Below are 17,221 nucleotides of genomic sequence, written 5' to 3' on the forward strand. Positions count from 1 at the left end.
AAATATCATCTACGCATTCACTCTGTAGAAAAACCATTTAACTGTGATCAGTGTGGAAAACATTTTATTTCATCGTCAAATCTAAAAACTCATCTGAAACTTCATTCAGATGAGAGGCCTTATGTGTGTTCTCTCTGTGGAAAGAGTTTTTCAAGACTGGATTATTTTAAACTGCACCAGAAAACACACTCTGAAGTAAAAGATCATGTGTGTGACTGTGGGAAGAGCTATACAACACCTGACAATCTGAAACAACACCAACGAATTCATACTGGAGAAAAACCTTACAAGTGCTCATACTGTGACAAGAGATTCACTCTATCTGGACACCTGAAATCACACGAGCGACTTCACACTGGAGAGAAGCCATACATTTATCTAGCCTTCACGCTCATATGAAAATATATATATATATAAAAAATACATTAAAGTAAATTTTGTGAGGAAAAAATACAGAGTTACTTAGTCCTAAAAGAGATGGGGAATGTCCGTCCAGGAGGGCCGCTGACCTGCAGTGATTAGCTCAGACCAACTAAAAAAATTGTATGAGTTTTGGCCGTTCATTTATATGGCATTTTGGGTGCCTGAAAGCGCAAACCAAACGGGTTTCGAAGTGTATGTTTTTTAAAAATGGTCTCTTTGTAAATGACAGAAACGCCAATCTCTGAAGACAATGACCTCACACGTGTATTACCACTCTCAATCCATCAGAATACAGGGTTTTAGTAGTTTTCGTGGATCCATGTGGATAATGGTGTCATCTGAATGCAGAAAACTCAAAGGAAAACTTCTCCCTTTTAAGCATATCGTTGTCATGTAAATGATCCTGAAGACATTGATAAAGATTGGAACTAAACTGTGCAGGACAGCGGCCCTCCAGGACTGATGGTTAGGCAATTGTTTTTTCAATAAACACTCTTCTGGTTGAAACTCCTGATAGAAATCAATAATAGAAGTGCTCCAAGTATCTGCAATGTCATGCATCTCACGCCAAGTCATAGCCGTAATTACAAAATGGCAACCGGCAACTTTCTACCCGAACGCTTTGGAGACACTCTGAAGGGAGGGTGGGATCTCATACTTTCAAAGCATACTTTTTTTTTTTTTGGTCTTGAATTCTTTCTTTTTTTGGGGGTTGGTGTTTCCATAGCAACACTAATTGTTCAGCTCACAGTCTGATTGCTTTCACCTTTTACTTATTACCTGCTTACTATGTTTATTCCTCTGTTTATCTTGTCTTTTGTCAGATTTTTCATGCAGTACTGGTTTGCAGAGGTGGAAAGAGTACTGAAAATTTGTACTCAAGTACAAGTACAAGTAGTTGCTAAAATAATACTCGATTACAAGCAAAAGTACTGGTGTTAAAAATGTACTTAAGTAAAAGTACAAAGTACCTCTCTCAAAAACTACTCAAGTACTAATTACTAATTACTTTTAGCCTATGATATTTATTTACTTTTATGGAAACCAAGTTATAAAAATGGTCTAATATGATTATTATTATTAATTAATTATAATGCAAAATAAATAAGCTTATTGGGTTATTTTATTTATAAACTTCTTTTTTTTTCCTTTTTTTTTTTACAATAAAGATTTCCAAAAGTGCCCTACTAATATTTCAAAAGTTATCAGCATTTAGCACTGACACAAATGTGCCATCTAGACAGACTGACAATCAGTGCAGTTACACTGGTATGCCAGTGGGTCATGGCCGGCAAGATACTGTTTTTATGAAAGAGTCATTATTAAACTCTTCATTCTAAGCTTAAAACACGGATTCAATATGAATAAAACAGTGTGTTGACAATGACATACAATATAACTTTTTAATCTAAGTTTACAATGCTAAATCTTTATTACGGTATATGTGCTTGTGACCTGAGTAACGCTGAAGCTCATGTTTCAAGTAATGTTTTTAGACAAATTATCGTGAGGTCTACCCAACTTTAAAAACAAAAACAACTGAACTATCACATATCACTGCAGAAACAAAGTTTCTATAAAACGTCTCCTTTCCTTCCTCTGCCAACTCCTCCATGTGGGGTCATGGGCATTCGTCATCCGGTATTTCTTCTGAATTTTCAATGAATTCAGTGTCTCGAATGTCCATGTCCATTACGGCAAAGTTCTTTGATAAAACTAAAATACAAACTGAAGGACGTGTGAGGACGAATATAGCTCTCCAGGAACCGGGCTTTTTTCCCGCTCCAAATACAAGGGTTTTTATTGGCCCGCCCATGATCAGTTATTTCCATTGGATACCCAAATGCTGGTCAAAGATTTGAATATTTGTTGAATTCAAATTGTACAAGTACTTTGTAATTAATGGGATTTTTAAAGTAGTGAAGTACATTACTTAACTTAATTTGTACTCAAGTACAAGGAAAATTACAGACTTAAAAATGTACTCATAAAAGTACAAGTACACGAAAAAACTACTTAATTACAGTAATCTGAGTAGTTGTAATTCGTTACTTCCACCTCTGCAGGTTTGTTACGACTCTCTCTGCCAGGATTATGTTCTGTTGCCAACCTTTTTCTATTATTTTCTATTTTTATTTATTTTTTACTGTTTCTCAGTAAAAGTTTTTTGTCTTTTGGATTTTCCTGTTTTGGGATTTTTCTGTGGATTCTGGCTCTGGCACCTCTGGCAGTCCATGGGCCTGTACCATGATGGTAGTTGAACAAAGTTAGGGTTGCAGGGATTAGTTTCCATTTGATAAAACCAAAAATTGTACATGTGAGATTGTTTAAGGGTATAATAATTACATAATTCATTATTCTAAATAAGCATTACTAAAAGCCATATGATTTTGTCTTTAAAAATCATTTGCTATGTAGTGACCTTTAATTTTGAGTAGAAACAGGTGGATTGACTGTATTGCTTCAGACATGTGTCACTTTGCTCACTGCTGATTGGTCCAAGTTCGTTTTGGAAAGAGAACATGAGCCCTGTTTAGTTTAAAAGAGAACATTTACAAAAAAGTGAGAATGATAATTTAGAAGGCTATTTGAAACTATTTAGTTTCTGCCAAACTAATTTATTCAAAAAATGGCAAAATTCAAGTCTAATTTATCTCTATCATGTTTCAACCTGTAAGATGAAGGGACCAAAAAATGTCTGTAAAAACAAGCAACATTTACAAGCAAAACAAGTGCTGTTTTCTCATCTATGAGCATGATAGCATTATGAAATTAATTTTATGTTAAACAAGTTTTTATTGGGTAACTTTTTAATTTTAGGCACAAAAAATTATTTCTGTTGATAATAATAAGGTTTGATTAACCCAGTTCAGGTATCCGTATGTGAAATGTGATTTGCGGCCCCTTTAAGAAACATGACACTCTGCGCACAGAGGATGCGCAGAATATGAAGAACAACTGCACCATAAGCACTCGCGGTCTTCTTCTGAGTCCGCATTTTCGTCACTAACGACACTTTGATTGTCAAGAAGAAGTCAAGGCAAAAGTGCGCATCGCACTATTCTGAGACTTAAAAAGAGACTTTAAAAGGGACAATACGGACAAGCGGCAGCCATTGTAAGTCCACAAGACCGAACATGAAGCATAGATGAGTGGGACAGGACCAGAGACGAGCTGAAGATTTCACCAGTTAAGGCTGAAATTGACTCTGTTAACGATCGTGAATGAAGGAGAAATGTGGAATATTTTCTTCGGATGCCGTATTTCCAGTCTGCAGGTGAGAGATGTTACCAGGACAACACAAGGCGCATTGTGTGTTCTGGTTTATTTTTAATTCGAGTGTACTATTATGTTGGTAGAGAGCTTATATCCATACTCGGTAATAGACTGGTTTCACCATAAACAGTTAAAAAAAAGTCTTTCACGACGCGTCATCAATCCCGGAAGTCGGTCATTTTGGAGGCTCTGAACATAAACAATGCCACTGAACTGAACGGACTCGCAAATTTGGTTGATTATTTCTGCTGGAAAGGTCGAGTTTTGGTTTGTACTAATCGGTCGCATCGGGAAATAACATTTCGAGTTCTCTAAACATTTCGAGTGCATAAAGTTAAAGATAAGAGACTAAAAGAGTGCAAAAACTGATGATAGAAAGCGTTTGTGGTTGAGAGGATAACGTCAATTTACATATGTAAATGAAGCGTTGACTATGGCTAAAATGTTGAAGTATTAATTAAGTAGGGCTACATTCACACTGTCAGTTCAAATTTGATTATCTTTGTATCTGATCTAAAATGATGTCCACACTGTATCGCAACTGTTCAGATCCGATTTGTGTGTCCATGCAGTTCTTGGGCAGTATGGCACTGACATTGCGTTGATGGAGGTGTTTGCATTTGCAATAGATGTTGTTTTATTTAAATTGTACAACATAGAAATGTGTAGCTGCAGCCCTGGACTATACTGCGTAATGAGCTGCAGAACTGTAGGAGGCTGGTACACTGTAAAAAAAAAATATATATTTTCAAGATTTGTTACCACAACATTTTTTCTTTTTTCAAATCAACTTAAATAATTTATTTAGTTGAGATAACTTATTATTTTGAGTTTCTCGTGATTAAATCAATCTCCTTCATTGTATTAACTCACTTTTTCCAGTTCAATCAACTTAAAATTCTAAGTCAACCAGGTTACTTACTTTAAGTTAAACCAACAATATTTTTTTTTTAAGTGTAATGTGTTCAGTAGTACATAAACGGTGCAGTCCATGCTGTTGTTTACCTCCCGAGTGCCTCCCCAGATAGCAAACTGACATTGAATCAACGTGGAAATATGACATCGAAACAACGTTGATCTGACGAATTAACGTTGAACCAACGTCAGACGCGTCATTCTTTCAAAACTAACGGAAAATCAACTTGAAATCAACGCGTTGTTTCAACGTTATGAAAGCAAACCAATTTTCGATTTTAATTTAGCTTTGAAGAATACCGCATCTGACGTTGGTTCAACGTTAATTCGATGAGCAAAATCAACGTTGTTTCAATGTCATGAGAGACGTCGTTTCCACGTTGATTCAATGTCAGTTTGCTGTCTGGGTCCGAACTGGCCGCGCATCCGAGTTCTGGGGGAACGTGACGTCAGTGAAACCTCCATAGTCTGTTGAATTTGAGACCAATAAATGAGCTTAATGTGCAGAAGATCTCTTTACAGAAGATCTCAGACATCACCATAATGAATTAGTTGAAAACAGGGATCTATTGGAGACAAAGAGGCTTTTCAGCAGCTTAGTTAAACATGATAGTCCTGTTGTTTCTCTGTCTTTGGACAATTAAACATACTTTGTTTTAAATGCAACTGCATCCAATTATAATAATTATAACTAGAAAACAGACATGTTAAATTAATTTGAATAAGTGAAGTAATTCATTCTCTTTGAATTTGGCAGCTAGCTGATGTCCATCCCACAATTCACCAATAAATACTGGGAATATTCCCATCATCCTACAAGAGAAGGACAAACTCCAGGAGTAGCAGCTGAAATCTGCGTGACTGTTAAAGATGGAGTTTATTAAAGAGGAGATTGAAGACATGAGTTATCCAGAACCTTCAAGAATAAAACAAGAAGATACTGAGGAACCAACAGGTTGGTGTCAATTCTTGATTCGTTGATAATTTTGAGAAATGCACCTAAACATTCATAACCTTCATATATCCCAAACATTTCCAACAATGTCTAAATCCAGATATAGCAGCTATTTTAATTTTCGATTATGAAAATTTTGGCAGTTACGACAATATATATATATATACAGCGGCCATATCACCCTGTAGCCCAATACTGGTTGCCCACTGAAGCTAAGCAGGGCTCATTCATTGGGCGTTCTGGCGCAATGTGGTTGCCGTCGCATCATCTAGGTGGATGCTGCACATTGGTGATGGTTGAGCAGATTCCCCTCTTCCATATGTGAAGCACTTTGAGGTCCCAGAAAATGTCTGTGAGTCAAGTATCCAATACGCTGAGTTTCGGTTAATTTGTGACTCGCTCCAGTTCTCGCTTTCGAAGACGGATAAACGTTCTACTTTAAATTGGATTCTGTGCGCTTTTAAGTGCCTGGCAGCATTTATCTTGTCGAAAATATTGCATTGTGTGCATCTCGCATTGAGTGTGGTGCATAGAAAGTTACCCTTTTCACCTTTTCCACATATTTTCTATCCATCTATCTGGGTTGGGAGTTGAGACGCACACACACACATACACTACAGCCTCACGTGTGGCGAGCCACGTCTCTGGGCAATCGCGTAAACTAACGTAAGTGTTTTTCCGCCACAGCCAATAATGCTGCTATTTGCTTCACTGACGTTGACTTTATTAACCCCTTAGGTATCGAAATTTGGTACCGAAATACGAGACATGTTTCGAGACCCTGTAGAATCAAGGCAGTTGCAGTTCGATCGGTACCTAAAAAGTATCGTACTCGATACCCAGCCCTAGTGTGGGATGGACAGGGCAAGCTTGCTTCATTATGCGCTGTGTTAGCCAAATTCAAATCCATAGCCATTATTTCAGTGAGTTTATTCTGCCCTGTATCAAAAATCTGCATGATCTGTAGTAGGGATGGGCAACGATTAATCGCATCCAAAATAAAAGTTTGTGTTTACATGATATATGTGTGTGTGGTGTGTATAATTATTTTGTATATATAAATACTAACACATGCATGTATATATTTAAGAAAAATGTGTTCTTAATATATCAAATATTTATATTTATACATAATATTAATTGCGTATAAATATATATATAAAGTATATACATGCAAATATTTCTTAAATATATACATGCATGTGTGTGTATTTATATATACAAAATAATTATACACACCACACACACATATATTACATAAACACAAACTTTTATTTTGGATGCGATTAATCGTGATTAATCGTTGCCCATCCCTAATCTGTAGAGAAAAACAAACGTTGAGGCTATTGTCCGATAGTAAAGTACACTTAGTTTCTTTTGTCTGCTGTGCTGCCACAGCTGCCCTGGCGTTTCCTCTTGAAACAGTCCTGCAATTTTGTTATTAGTGTGTGCGGCACACTTACAGACAGCAATTTTGTTATGGACAAGAATGGCTTCTTGCTGATTAAGCCCATGTCATCCCAACATGTATTGTCCCACCTGTGCAATGGCTTTCAGCAAATGTGAACCACTTTGTTACGGGCTTAAAAATGTTTAAATGGGATGACTGCGTAACACTTAAATGAGATGCCCTTAAAGTAGGGATGGGACGGTATGAAAATTTCATATCACGATTATAGTGTCCAAAATAATCGTGATTATCAATATTATCACGGTTTTGTTAAAAATTTATGAAAGTGCTCAAAAAGAACTGAAAACATTTCAACAAGTTTTATAATTGAAAATCAACAAACAACAAATAAAACAAGCCTCTCTATGCAGTTTTTTTAAGCAAGATTCTATGGCATTTGCTTCTTTATAATGCCCGTCGTCAATAGCAACACATTATTACACAGCGCACATCCATATCACAACGGACGCGCGCTCTTGTTTCATTCAAATACAACTTGCCGTCTTGCGTCTCCGGTTTTTGATCGTAAGCAATAAATCAACTCTGATTTCATTTTTGCAATACAGAGTTTGATAATATTGGTGAGATATATCTTGTCTGGAGTCTCTGGACTATTATTTTACAAAATGAATTCATAAATAGGTAGGATTTAAAACATTAGCTAATCTCATTATCAATTCAATATGCCCCCGTAATTATGTGGTAAAAATAAAATCGGTTTAATACGTGATGTATCTATACTTTACTATCCCTTAAAATATCACTCTTAATAATAGTCTTGTTTGAAGTTGTTCGTTCGTCTTTAGCTCAAATCCACTTGCTACGAACTTTTCTTCGCGGAAGCTTCACGTCTATTTCAAGTGAGTGACATAAAATGTTTCAACTCAAAACAACATTTTGTGCCCAATTGTTTCCCAGACGTAGTTTTGGTATTAAGGTCAAAGTTAACTTGCCTTGCGTTCGGGTGATGATCACACAAGACGACTCGGCAGATTTGAAGTGTTTCTATTGCAGTGACTTTTTGTTCGGCAGACAGGGTGACTATCCTCGATCAAGTTTCCCTCAGGACTTTTGTAAAACCCAAAATATGACCACACCTCAGATTTGGTCCTCTTAAAAGGCTGAAAAATCTCCCGAGCACGGTCACTGCCTTCCGCCATTCCTTCTCGAATAGTAATTAAAAAAAAATATTGCGTGCTGCGAACCTGCGTCAGACTGGCCGACAGGATTCAGTGAGTTATTAAAATCGCGATAATCAAACACGGTTTTAATGATAATTAAATTTTAAACGATAATACTAACCGTCAGTACATTTTATCACGGTTTATCGTGAAACCGGTTATCGTCCCATCCCTACCTTAAAGGATTAGTTCACTTTTGAAAAAAACTTTTGCTGATAATTTACTCACCCCCATCTCATCCAAGATGTCCATGTCTTTCTTTCCTCAGTCGAAAAGAAATTAAGGTTTTTGATGAAAACATTCCAGGATTTTTCTCCATATAATGGACTTCAATGGGAACCAGACGGTTCAAGGTCCAAAAGACGGTTAATAACAGTTTCAGATGCAGCTTCAAATGTCTTTAAACGACACCAGGCGATGAATAAGGGTCTTATCATGCGAAACGATCGGTTATTTCAAAACTTATTCCAAAAATGTAACTTTTCTAAGGACAAATGCTAGCCTTGCTCTATTCTGTGAGTCGCGTTTGTAACGTCACATAATACGTAATTACGTTCAAAAGTTCACGGGCGACGTAGCCGGAAGTACAGAGTCAGTGTTTAAAGGTTGAACGTGCAAACGAACTCAAACGCCGTTTAAAAAAAAGGAATTAAAAGGTAAAACAACGATGTCGGATGATTTTGATTCTGTACTTCCGGCTACGTCGCCCGTGACCTTTTTGAACGCATTATAAGACCCTTATTCATCGTCTAGTGTCATTTAAAGACATTTGAAGCTGCATCTGAAACTGTTATTAACCGTCTTTTGGACCTTGGACCGTCTGGTTCCCATTGAAGTCCATTATATGGAGAAAAATCCTGGAATGTTTTCATCAAAAACCTTAATTTCTTTTCGACTGAGGAAAGAAAGACATGGACATCTTGGATGACATGGGGGTGAGTAAATTATCAGCAAAAGTTTTTTCAAAAGTGAACTAATCCTTTAACGCTATGTGTGACATGGCAAGAACAACCAGAACATCACAAAAGTAACAATCAAGTTGCTTTTATTGGTGCAGACGGACAAGGTTACAGCAAAAGTAAAGTATTAAAGATAAACAAAGAAACAAAACAGGAATGCCGCCAAATCAATGAAATGAAATTAGTAAAAGCAAAAATCCCATAACTTTGGCCATAGGCTACTGGAAGGATCATTGCAGTCTCTTTATGGTTCTCATATATCAACAACATGTGTGGTTGTGATACAAACAGATGCAGTGACACAAAGCACGTTACCCGAGCGATTTGCTACAATGCGGTGCGTCAGCATGTAACATAACCGTCCCCAGCCGTTTATGCCGGCTACTAGTGTTGCCAAAATATTCGGTACTTCGGTACCAAGTCGGTACTAAAAAAATGTAAACGTCACGGTACCAAGTGCGACGTTTGCTCGAAGGGCGTGAAGTTGCGTCCTCTTCATGAAAGCGTTGTTGCAAAATATGCGGGGTTTGCATAATTTCATAATCCTCGCATTTTCGTTGCAAAAAAAGTCACATGTATCTTAGCAGAAAGTTGAAAAATGTTGCGTTTGCTTCACATAAGAGCAGCCATTTCCCCGTTTCCATGGGAACGTTATGAAGTGACGCAAGCCAGACAGACTCACGGAGGCGATCGACATCTCACAAATCGAACTCGTATAACTGTCTGTCGAAGTAGTAGTACACAAGTAGTAGCATCAAACAGAAATTACCCGCACACATGGGGTGTTCGACAGTTCAACAGGGAGCGCGCAGCTCTTAAAGGGGCCACACCTTATTTACACTCTTACACTCTGAAATAAAACAAGATGAGAAATTAAATATTCCCAGCACTTTCTATGATGTAGTATGCTTGTTTATCAAAGGAAGTAATAAGAAATGACTCTTATATTAACAGGATGTTGGGGGAATCACTTTTTTTCTTTTTCATCAAACCGCAATTTTTGCAAGTTCCCTCAATTTTTGTAAATTCCAGCAATTTCATCGCATAAAATTGCATAAATATCCCACATATTCCATCGCATTTTTAAAGAAAACTGGCCGCATAATCAATCAATTTTTGCCCGCAACAATCACAAAAAAAACTCCGTGTTTTTCTGGAAGGACTGAATACTATTATGGTAAATGTTAAATATTAATCGCAAATTTTTTCACAAATTTTTGGAAATTACCACCACAAAATCAGTCATTTTGATCGCAAAAATCACAAAAAAAAATCGTGAAATCCTGGAGGGACTGGTAAACTAATGAAGACGGAGAATGTGAGTGAGCGCCGTGTGATCGCAGGCGCTGTGTTCTCTTCTCAGGCGCTGGTGTTTCAGTGCCGCCCGTCAAAATAAAAGTCCCGCTTCCAAAACCTCAGCCAATCAGAAAAATGTATCGGCCGATGCCTATATTGTAAAAATGCAAAATATTGGCCGATTCATCGGTCGACCACTAGTGAAGACGACAACTCCCATGATCCCGCGCTCATTCACCCGTCATCAAGCCACATCTTTGTTCTTGTTTTGAATTAGTGACTTCTAGTGGTGAATACTGCTGTTAAAACTGATTTTTGACTACATAATCTGTTTATTTCAGACCAGATGGAAGTGAAACAAGTATTATATGAAGTAAAGAAACACTGTGACTTCAAAACTCAAGAATCAAATCCCAAAAAGCTGCACTCCTGCTCAATGTGTGGAAAGAGTTTCCTATATGTATCTGGACTCAGAAATCATCTGCGTGTTCACTCTGGAGAAAAACTATTTAACTGTATTGAGTGTGGAAAGAGTTTCACACAAAAAGGAAATCTTAAAAGACACATGAGACTTCACACTGGAGAAAAAAAGTATTCATGCACTCAATGTGGAAAGAGTTTTTCTCAAGCATTGAGTCTCAGTATTCATCTGCTCCATCACTCTGGAGAAAAACCATTTAACTGTGATCAGTGTGGGAAAGACTTTATTTCATCATCAAATCTACAACAACACCTGAAAGTTCATTCAGTTGAGAGGCCCTATGTGTGTGCTCTCTGTGGAAAGAGTTTTGCATGGCTGAACAGTTTTAAACAGCACCAAAAAATACATAGTAATGTGAGAGATCATGTGTGTTGTGACTGTGGGAAGAGCTTTACTAGAGTTGAGCATCTGAAACAGCACCAGAGGATTCACAATGGAGAAAGACCTTACAAGTGCTCATACTGTCTTAAGAGTTTCACTCAGTCCGGACACCTGAAATTACACGAGCGAATTCATACTGGAGAGAAGCCGTACCACTGTACTCAGTGTGAGAAGAGTTTTACGTCATCTAGTCGTTTGAAATGGCACAAAACAATTCATACTGGGGAATGATCTTACAAGTGCTCATATTGTGACGAGTTTCACTTGTTCAGGAAATCTGAAATCACACGAGCGACTTCATACTGGAGAGAAACTGTACTTCTTTTTTCAGTATAAGAAGAGTTTTAGACCTTCATTAAGCCTTCAAACACATGAAAAATTGTTGCAAGTGAGCAGTAATGGTTTTTACGTAAATTAAATTTAATTCTCTGAGATAAAATACGTGTAGGTGCAGGTGAGAAGCAGGAGGCTCAAGTAAAAGTCTACATTTGATGTTGAAGTAACCGAAGCTTCAGATAACAAGTGTAAATAATTATTGTTTCTTTCCTAGTGTTTAGTTTGCAAAAAAAAAAAAAAAAAAAAAACTGTAAGGATTGGTCGTGTGCTAAATGTCTCTGATTTGAATTTGATGTATTCATGTAATTTACTTATTTACTAATTTTGTTCTAAAAGTATATGCAATTAGAAATAAACAGAAAAAATGTTTAAAAAAATTAAGCGTTTGTAACATTTCTTTAGTAAGTGATGGTAAGTAGAAGTTTCTTGTAAAGTACTGTTACTTGTCACACTGGGGTAGAAATGCCATTAAAAGTGCAAAGATTTCCCTGTTATTCAACTTTCCCTTTTTTCTATTGGTGTGATGTAGGAACAATACAAGCAAGTTATATGCAATCTGGCAACATGCCCAGTCAAAAAATGTGATAATTACTGCAGTAATTATTATGTTTGTAGCATGTTATGTTTGGCAACAGTTCTTCTAACCCTAACTGATATAGGCAGACACATCATGGCCTAATTGTTTTCATTTCAGTAATTGTATTTATACGCATAAACACAACAGAAGTTGACCATTGTGCTTAACAAAATAAATAAATAAATCAGCAAGCCGATATTAGGCATTTTCCAAAATAATTGCCGATAAATTAATATTTCAAAAATAAAATAAAAACAAACGAAACACGCTTCGACCATGTCATGAGTGTTGGAGTTGTATAGTTTGTCCACCAGAGGGCACTCTACACCGTTCCTGTTGGCAACACTCGTCGAGTTGGTCACGAGACATAACTTGAATAACAATTAAAAGAACATCCCCATCAGTTCTCTTAACTCAAATAAGCATGACAAAATTTGTGACTATCATGTCCAGTTTTGCTGCTGTTAAATAAGCCGAGAGTGAAGCGGAATTAGCTAGTAATAGTTTCGTTGTTTCAGTGTAGTTGACTGACTGTCCTTTTAACTTTTGACAATGTTACCGAAGTATTTCTTTAATTGCGCGTGACGGTTATAGCAATGAGACGTATCATCTCTCCTTGGCATATGGAAAATGGCTCATCATAGACTAGCTAACCACAAAGCTAGCTAATGACACTATCATCAGTCTGTTCTGTTGTGACAATAAAAGAAACAAGTTTCTTTTTTAAAATGCATTATCATATTATTTTCGTTAAAACTCATAAATAACTACAACGTTTTGTTGCGCGTTTCTGGAAAAAAATAAAATATCAGCCGATAATCGGCCTTCATAATCCTTTATCGGTCGGGCTCTAGTTAGCACACACGACGGCTGCAACTACAGTGTGGTCTCCCCAGTGGACCAGCACAACAACCGTGTGTATTGAGTAGGCAACATGACATCATGACTTTTGCGTAAACATACACACCAATTTTGAGTCAAGTGGCGTGTAATCTCGACGCATTTTGAGCTATCTGTGTGTATGCGTGTATGTCTACGCCATTGACGTCTGCGTCATTCCGCGTGTCCGTACACGTCATATATTTATATATACAGTAATGTAACGTTAAGTCAACGGCGTTCATAAACACGCTGAATAGCGATTATGCGTCTTGATAGCACGGCAAAAATGAAAATACGAATTGGCGTGTCATACACACGCTACTTCATAAGATCAGTCTGGGAGTAGGGGACATCTCTAGGGTCTTCAAGTGGGCACAGTGTTTCGTCGACTAGCCCACGACACCTCAAGATGGCTCTACAGTGACTCAGGCATCCCAGAGTCAGCTCCTTTATCGTAGTTCACATGTGACCTAACCACAATCTCTCCGCAAGCAAACCATATACGCCAACCCGTTTGACTAAGGCTGTCGAGCTGTGGCAACGATTACGTATGACATACCACCTACCGGAAAATACAATATCTGCCCAAACACCACCCGTCTTTCACGCAATATACACAGGAACGTAATGATTGTAATTAAATGTCCTATTTAAACTGAGGCTTAATCTATAGCCCTGTCTGTGAAACCAGGCCCGTATTTTGTAAATAAAACCCATTTTGTTTGGATCTAATCAGGTGTCATCATCTTCCGCCGGGGACAGAGGATTAAAGTGTGTTCTTGCATTTTTTTCTCCCTTTTTTACTTTTTTGTTTGTTTCATTTACACTTTGTTCCTTTGTTACTTTTAACTTTTTTAAGACATTTTATATTTATTTTTAATCGCACCCCATACTTCCCGCGATAACACTTTTGACCATATTTACAAGAGAATGACAGAACAAATCTTTTTTTCTGATATTAAATCAGGGTTCACTCGAACTGATTCTAATTGTATGTTTATTTTAGATTGCATGGAAGTGAAAGAACAAAGACAAGAACTGGAGGGATTTAAGGAGGAACATCATGACTTTGAGATTCAAGAAACAAAAGCCAAAAATCTGCACACCTGCACTCAGTGTGGAAGGAGTTTCAGTCAAAAAGGAAACTTTAACATACACTTAAGAATTCACACTGGAGAGAAACCGTATCCATGCACTCAGTGTGGAAAGAGCTTTTCTCAATCATCAACTCTCAGTATTCATCTGCTCGTTCATTCTGGAGAAAAACCATTTCACTGTGATCAGTGTGGGAAAGATTTTATTTCACCATCACAACTAAAACAACACCTGAAAGTTCATTCAGATGAGAAGCCTCATGTGTGTTCTTTCTGTGGAAAGAGTTATTCAAGGCTGTACACTTTTAAACTGCACCTGAAAACACACAATGACGTGAGAGATCATGTGTGTTGTGACTGTGGGAAGAGCTTTACTAGAGCTGACAATCTGAAACAACACCAAAGAATTCATACTGGAGAAAAACCTTACCAGTGCTCATACTGTGACAAAAGTTTCACTCAGTTGGGACACCTGAAATCACACAAGCGTCTTCATTCTGGAGAGAAGTCGTACTACTGTACTCAGTGTGAGAAGAGTTTTAGACATTCATGTTTTCTCAGTCACATGAAGAAATATCATAAGTCAGGGGTTTGAAATTAACACCCGCCTCTCCAAATGTGGGTAAAAATAACCTGTGGCCTGTAACGCTGTCAAATCACTAATAACACAATAACATTGTTTTAAAATGTGATTTTCTAAAACCCAAAGTGCTACAGACAATTAAAACAAGTAAAATACAGAAGTACTGAGTAATAATCATTGCAGTACAACACAGTGGAAAACTAATCATAACAGTCTATGTAAGCAATCTTAACAAGATGTTTTTTAACACCTACTTGAAACTCTTTACCTTGTTTTTTTTACCCTTTCCCACATCTCAACCGAGATAAGCAGTGTTGTAGTCGCGACCACCTCACTCGAGTCCGAGTCGAGACCGAGACCAGAGAGAGTCGAGTCCGAGTCAAGACCGAGTCCATAGAGAGTCGAGTCCAAGTCGAGTCCGAGACCAGAGACGGTCGAGTCCGAGTCGACCGAGACGAGACCAGTGAGGGTTGATTACCTAATTTACTTTTATTTACTTAGAGAAATCCTTTTTTTATTTTACTGAATTTACTTAGAGTTTAAAAAATATGATCAGTTTAGCGTAAAAAGGCCACATAGTAGGTGGTGTTAAAAGTAATTTTATTACAATTTGTCATGCGCAGTTGCGCACTAGAAAAACACCAATCACTGGGCGTGTCAATCAATTTAAAGAAATATTTTATTAACATACATTAATAATCATGACAAATATTTTGAATTGAACTCGAGTGGACTCGGGAATAATTCCGAGTCCTAAAAAATAAAATGTTCTATACGAGTCAAGAGTCCAAATGCACACGAGTCCATGAAAAGACCAAGACCATTAAAATATGGTCTCGAGACCGAGTCCGAGTCTCGAGTACTACAACACTGGAGATAAGTGTTTTTTTTTTTTTTTTTTTTTTTTTTTTAATTTATTTATTTTTTTTTTATTAAACATTTAAGCAATACATACAAACATATATAAAAGAAAGAAAAAAAAATACAGCAAAATACACAGACACAAATAAGTTGCCAGGGTAACATAAAAGCAAGAATGCGTTGCATTCACCTTAAGAGGACATAAAGGATGAATATATAGATACAGTTTTCATTGCTTTGGGATTAACAGAACTTTGGATAGTTTCCATGTATCTCTCCAAATCATCTTTGAATAAAGAAAAGAGAGGTTTCGAACCAGTAAATTTTTGCTTGTGTACATGAAATTTAGCTAGAAGGAAACACAAATTAATAATGTAATATTGTCCTGTTTTCACTGGAGATAAGTGTCTGCTCTGGATTGAGTAATGCAAATAAGTTGGACCACAACACCAACTAAACGTGGATAAATTAAACAAGGATGTCTACATCTGTTCTAGTCAACAACGCATTTGAACGTTATCTTTAAAATCTCTAACCTAACGTTAGGCTAACATTAGAAAACGTTGTTGTTGTTTTTTTCTCACTGATTTGTGTATTTCAATTATGTTTCTTTCTTTTTAATAGTTTGTAATAAAGATTTCAATCAATCAAAATGTTGACAGAGGAAGGGAGAAGATGGCTGGATGACAGTATTTTCTTTAAATAAGAAATGAATGTATACAATCAAAATTTTATTTGATATATATGCTGTGATTTAGTTATTCTGATTTTTATGGGGGCTATAGAAGTTATTAATGGCTGGTAACATTTTACATTTAACTTAAAAAAAATGAGTAGCTAAATTGGCCGATGAGTAAAAAAGTTAATTTCAACCCTTGCGTAAGTCGTCACAATGAGATACATTTCGTTTTCATGTATTATTCTGTCAAGTTGTAGATTTAAAGGAGTTGCTCCCCAAAGCACAAAATCATCTTAACTTTGTGAATTTGGTGAAATGCTCAGAGAACTAAGGCTTGTCTGTAGTCTGATCAGGGAACTAAAAGAGTGTTTGAAGCTTCAGAAAATAATTATTGCCGTGTAAATAATGATCTGTTTCTTTCCTTCTGGTTATTTTGCAGAATCTGTCAGGATGGGTCGTGTCATCAGTAGATCTGTCTTGAATTAGAAATATTCATATGATTTACTTCTTGTAGTTCCCACATTGTGTTTTGATAGTACATGCAATTATGAAGAATAAACCGATCTAATGAACAAAACCATTTATTTGTGATCAGTGTGGTAAATACTTTACTTCAACATCAATTGTGAAAAATACCTGAGGGTTCATGCAGATGAGACGTTTAATATGTGGAAGCTTGTCAAAGAGTACGGGTAAGGTTGTTGACGCTTTGCATAATGCGTCATAAATTAGCAAAATGTAATGTAAATTAACAAATGGGGGACGAAGATTGGAGCTTATAGAGACTAAACATGCTACACACATGATTTTGGTAAATCATGGTATGCAAGTCATGTTTCAGACCAAAATATTTTAGAAGAGAGAATGAATACATAGGCCAAACCACATAAAG

The 17,221-nt window shown here is 36.8% G+C and overlaps 1 protein-coding gene across 1 annotated transcript; it reads left to right on the forward strand.

The window, feature by feature from the left end:
• The first annotated feature begins 396 nt into the window (after window positions 1–396).
• LOC120470773 (uncharacterized) lies at window positions 397–15,667 on the forward strand. The gene is made up of 5 exons (XM_089120778.1): window positions 397–1,265; window positions 2,490–3,700; window positions 5,372–5,569; window positions 10,797–11,483; window positions 14,119–15,667. Exons 3-5 carry the CDS (start codon window positions 5,485–5,487, stop codon window positions 14,799–14,801), a joined length of 1,455 nt encoding a protein of 484 aa, XP_088976904.1. The 5' UTR covers window positions 397–1,265; window positions 2,490–3,700; window positions 5,372–5,484; the 3' UTR covers window positions 14,802–15,667.
• The last annotated feature ends 1,554 nt before the right edge of the window (window positions 15,668–17,221 follow it).

Source organism: Pimephales promelas, chromosome 16, assembly GCF_988280905.1.
Source record: "Pimephales promelas chromosome 16, fPimPro1.hap1.1, whole genome shotgun sequence".
NCBI classification, from domain to species: domain Eukaryota; kingdom Metazoa; phylum Chordata; class Actinopteri; order Cypriniformes; family Leuciscidae; genus Pimephales; species Pimephales promelas.

Bases quoted from the DNA above. Each gene is read 5' to 3' on its own strand.
- LOC120470773 (XM_089120778.1), top strand. From the start codon at position 5,485: ATGGAGTTTATTAAAGAGGAGATTGAAGACATGAGTTATCCAGAACCT. The intron at 5,570-10,796 runs GTTGGTGTCAAT...TGTTTATTTCAG, and splicing joins AGATACTGAGGAACCAACAG to ACCAGATGGAAGTGAAACAA. The intron at 11,484-14,118 runs GTGAGAAGAGTT...TGTTTATTTTAG, and splicing joins GCCGTACCACTGTACTCAGT to ATTGCATGGAAGTGAAAGAA.